Source organism: Gigantopelta aegis, chromosome 6, assembly GCF_016097555.1.
Source record: "Gigantopelta aegis isolate Gae_Host chromosome 6, Gae_host_genome, whole genome shotgun sequence".
In the NCBI taxonomy this organism is placed as follows: domain Eukaryota; kingdom Metazoa; phylum Mollusca; class Gastropoda; order Neomphalida; family Peltospiridae; genus Gigantopelta; species Gigantopelta aegis.
The window spans coordinates 9,612,727-9,614,352 of record NC_054704.1 but is presented as its reverse complement, the minus strand read 5'-3'; the positions used below and the strand labels follow the sequence as shown (position 1 = coordinate 9,614,352).

Below are 1,626 nucleotides of genomic sequence, written 5' to 3'. Positions count from 1 at the left end.
GTTTCATGCACGCAAGCGGGATCGGCCGCGTAGCTTGTATGCCCCATACATATAGTTGAATTAAAGAGCATCCTTTTTATGGATACCTCAATAGCTCAAAAGGTATCGTGGCAAGTCTGCAAGTTGCGGGCGATTCGGTGGCATAGGTTCGAGTCCCAGCAACGGCATGGGACAGTTTGTGAGGCCAGAAAGGATTTAATTATCCCCTGCGCCCTTGCGTTAATATCTATGTATGTAACAGTCAACCTCGACATACATACAATATATAGATATTCATACATTAATACATACTACCCAGTGCCAGGTCTGCCCACTGTGTCATGCACGTAAACGGGATCGACAGCGTAGATTGTATGCATGTGGTTGAGTTAAACATCATCCTTTTTATGGATGTCTGGATAGCTCAGTCTGCAATTTGCGGGCGATTCGGTGCCACAGGTTCGAGTCCCAGCAACATCACATCATCATTTCCTGTCACGCCTTGTGGCATTTAGGGCAGCGACGAAGTTCCTCCACGCCGGTCTATCCCTTGCCAATCTCTCGATGGTGCCGCAACTGTGTCCTGTCTCCTTCATCTCTAGTTCCACTGTTCGGCGCCAAGTTGTTTTAGGACGTCCTCTCTTTCTTTTCCATTTATGGGTCCAGCACTCTGCAGTTTTGGTGATAGATGTGTCTTCTTTTTGGAGCACGTGGCTAATCCACTTCCACCGTCTTCTGGTGATGATGGTTCTCATGCTTTCTTGATTGGTCTCTTCCAGTACTTGCTCATTGGAGATTTTTCTGGGCCAGAATATCCTTAGGATTCTCCGGAGACTGGTTGTGTGGAAGGAAGATAGCCTAGACATGTCTTTCTCTGTCATACGCCAGCACTCTGATCCATAGAGAAAGGTGGTAAGTATGCAGCTCTGGTAGATTCTTAGCTTCGTACGTGTGCTATATTGTGCTGATTTCCATACTGCCTTCATGCTCATGAAAACACCTCTGGCCTTATTCAATCTGGTTCTGAATGTTCATGCTTGCACCTCCATCCTGGATAATGACGCTACCCAAGTATGTGAAGGTGGTAGTACTTGTTAGTTCAGACTGTCCGACCTTCACTGCTGATGGACTTGAGATGCTCATAGTCATCACTTTTGTTTTCTTTTGGCTAATTTTTAGTCCAACTTGTTGGCTGAAAGTGTTGAGCCTTGTTGTTTTTTCTTGTATATGACAATGAGAGTGCGACAAGAGAGCAAGGTCATCTGCAAAATCAAGATCCTCTAGAGTGGAGAAGAGCGTCCATCTGATACCTCTTGGTTTGAGTCCTGTGTTTAAAATGGGTGATAAAAATGATGTAAATATTTATAGAGGTATCACTCTCACGAGCCACTTTTCAAAATTATTCACAACAGTTTTAAATAGATTACTGAATGTGAGTTCAACCTACAATATTATATCTGATGCAGTTTGGGTTTAAGCCCGGTTTTAGCACAGTTGACGCTATTTTTGCTCTGCAGAGTCTTATAACTATTACGCTTGGCAGTAAGAAAAGACTCTATTGTGCTTTCATTGACTTTACTAAAGCATTGGATACAGTTGAGCATAAGGCATTGTGGTTAAAAAAATTATAAATTAGGATTAAATAGT

The 1,626-nt window shown here is 43.1% G+C and overlaps 1 protein-coding gene across 1 annotated transcript; it reads right to left on the bottom strand.

Annotated features, from left to right (window-relative positions):
* Positions 1–464: 464 nt before the first annotated feature.
* LOC121374038 lies at positions 465–965 on the bottom strand. The gene has a single exon (XM_041500914.1). The coding sequence runs from the start codon at positions 963–965 to the stop codon at positions 465–467; it is 501 nt and encodes a 166-aa protein (XP_041356848.1).
* Between the last annotated feature and the right edge of the window lie 661 nt (positions 966–1,626).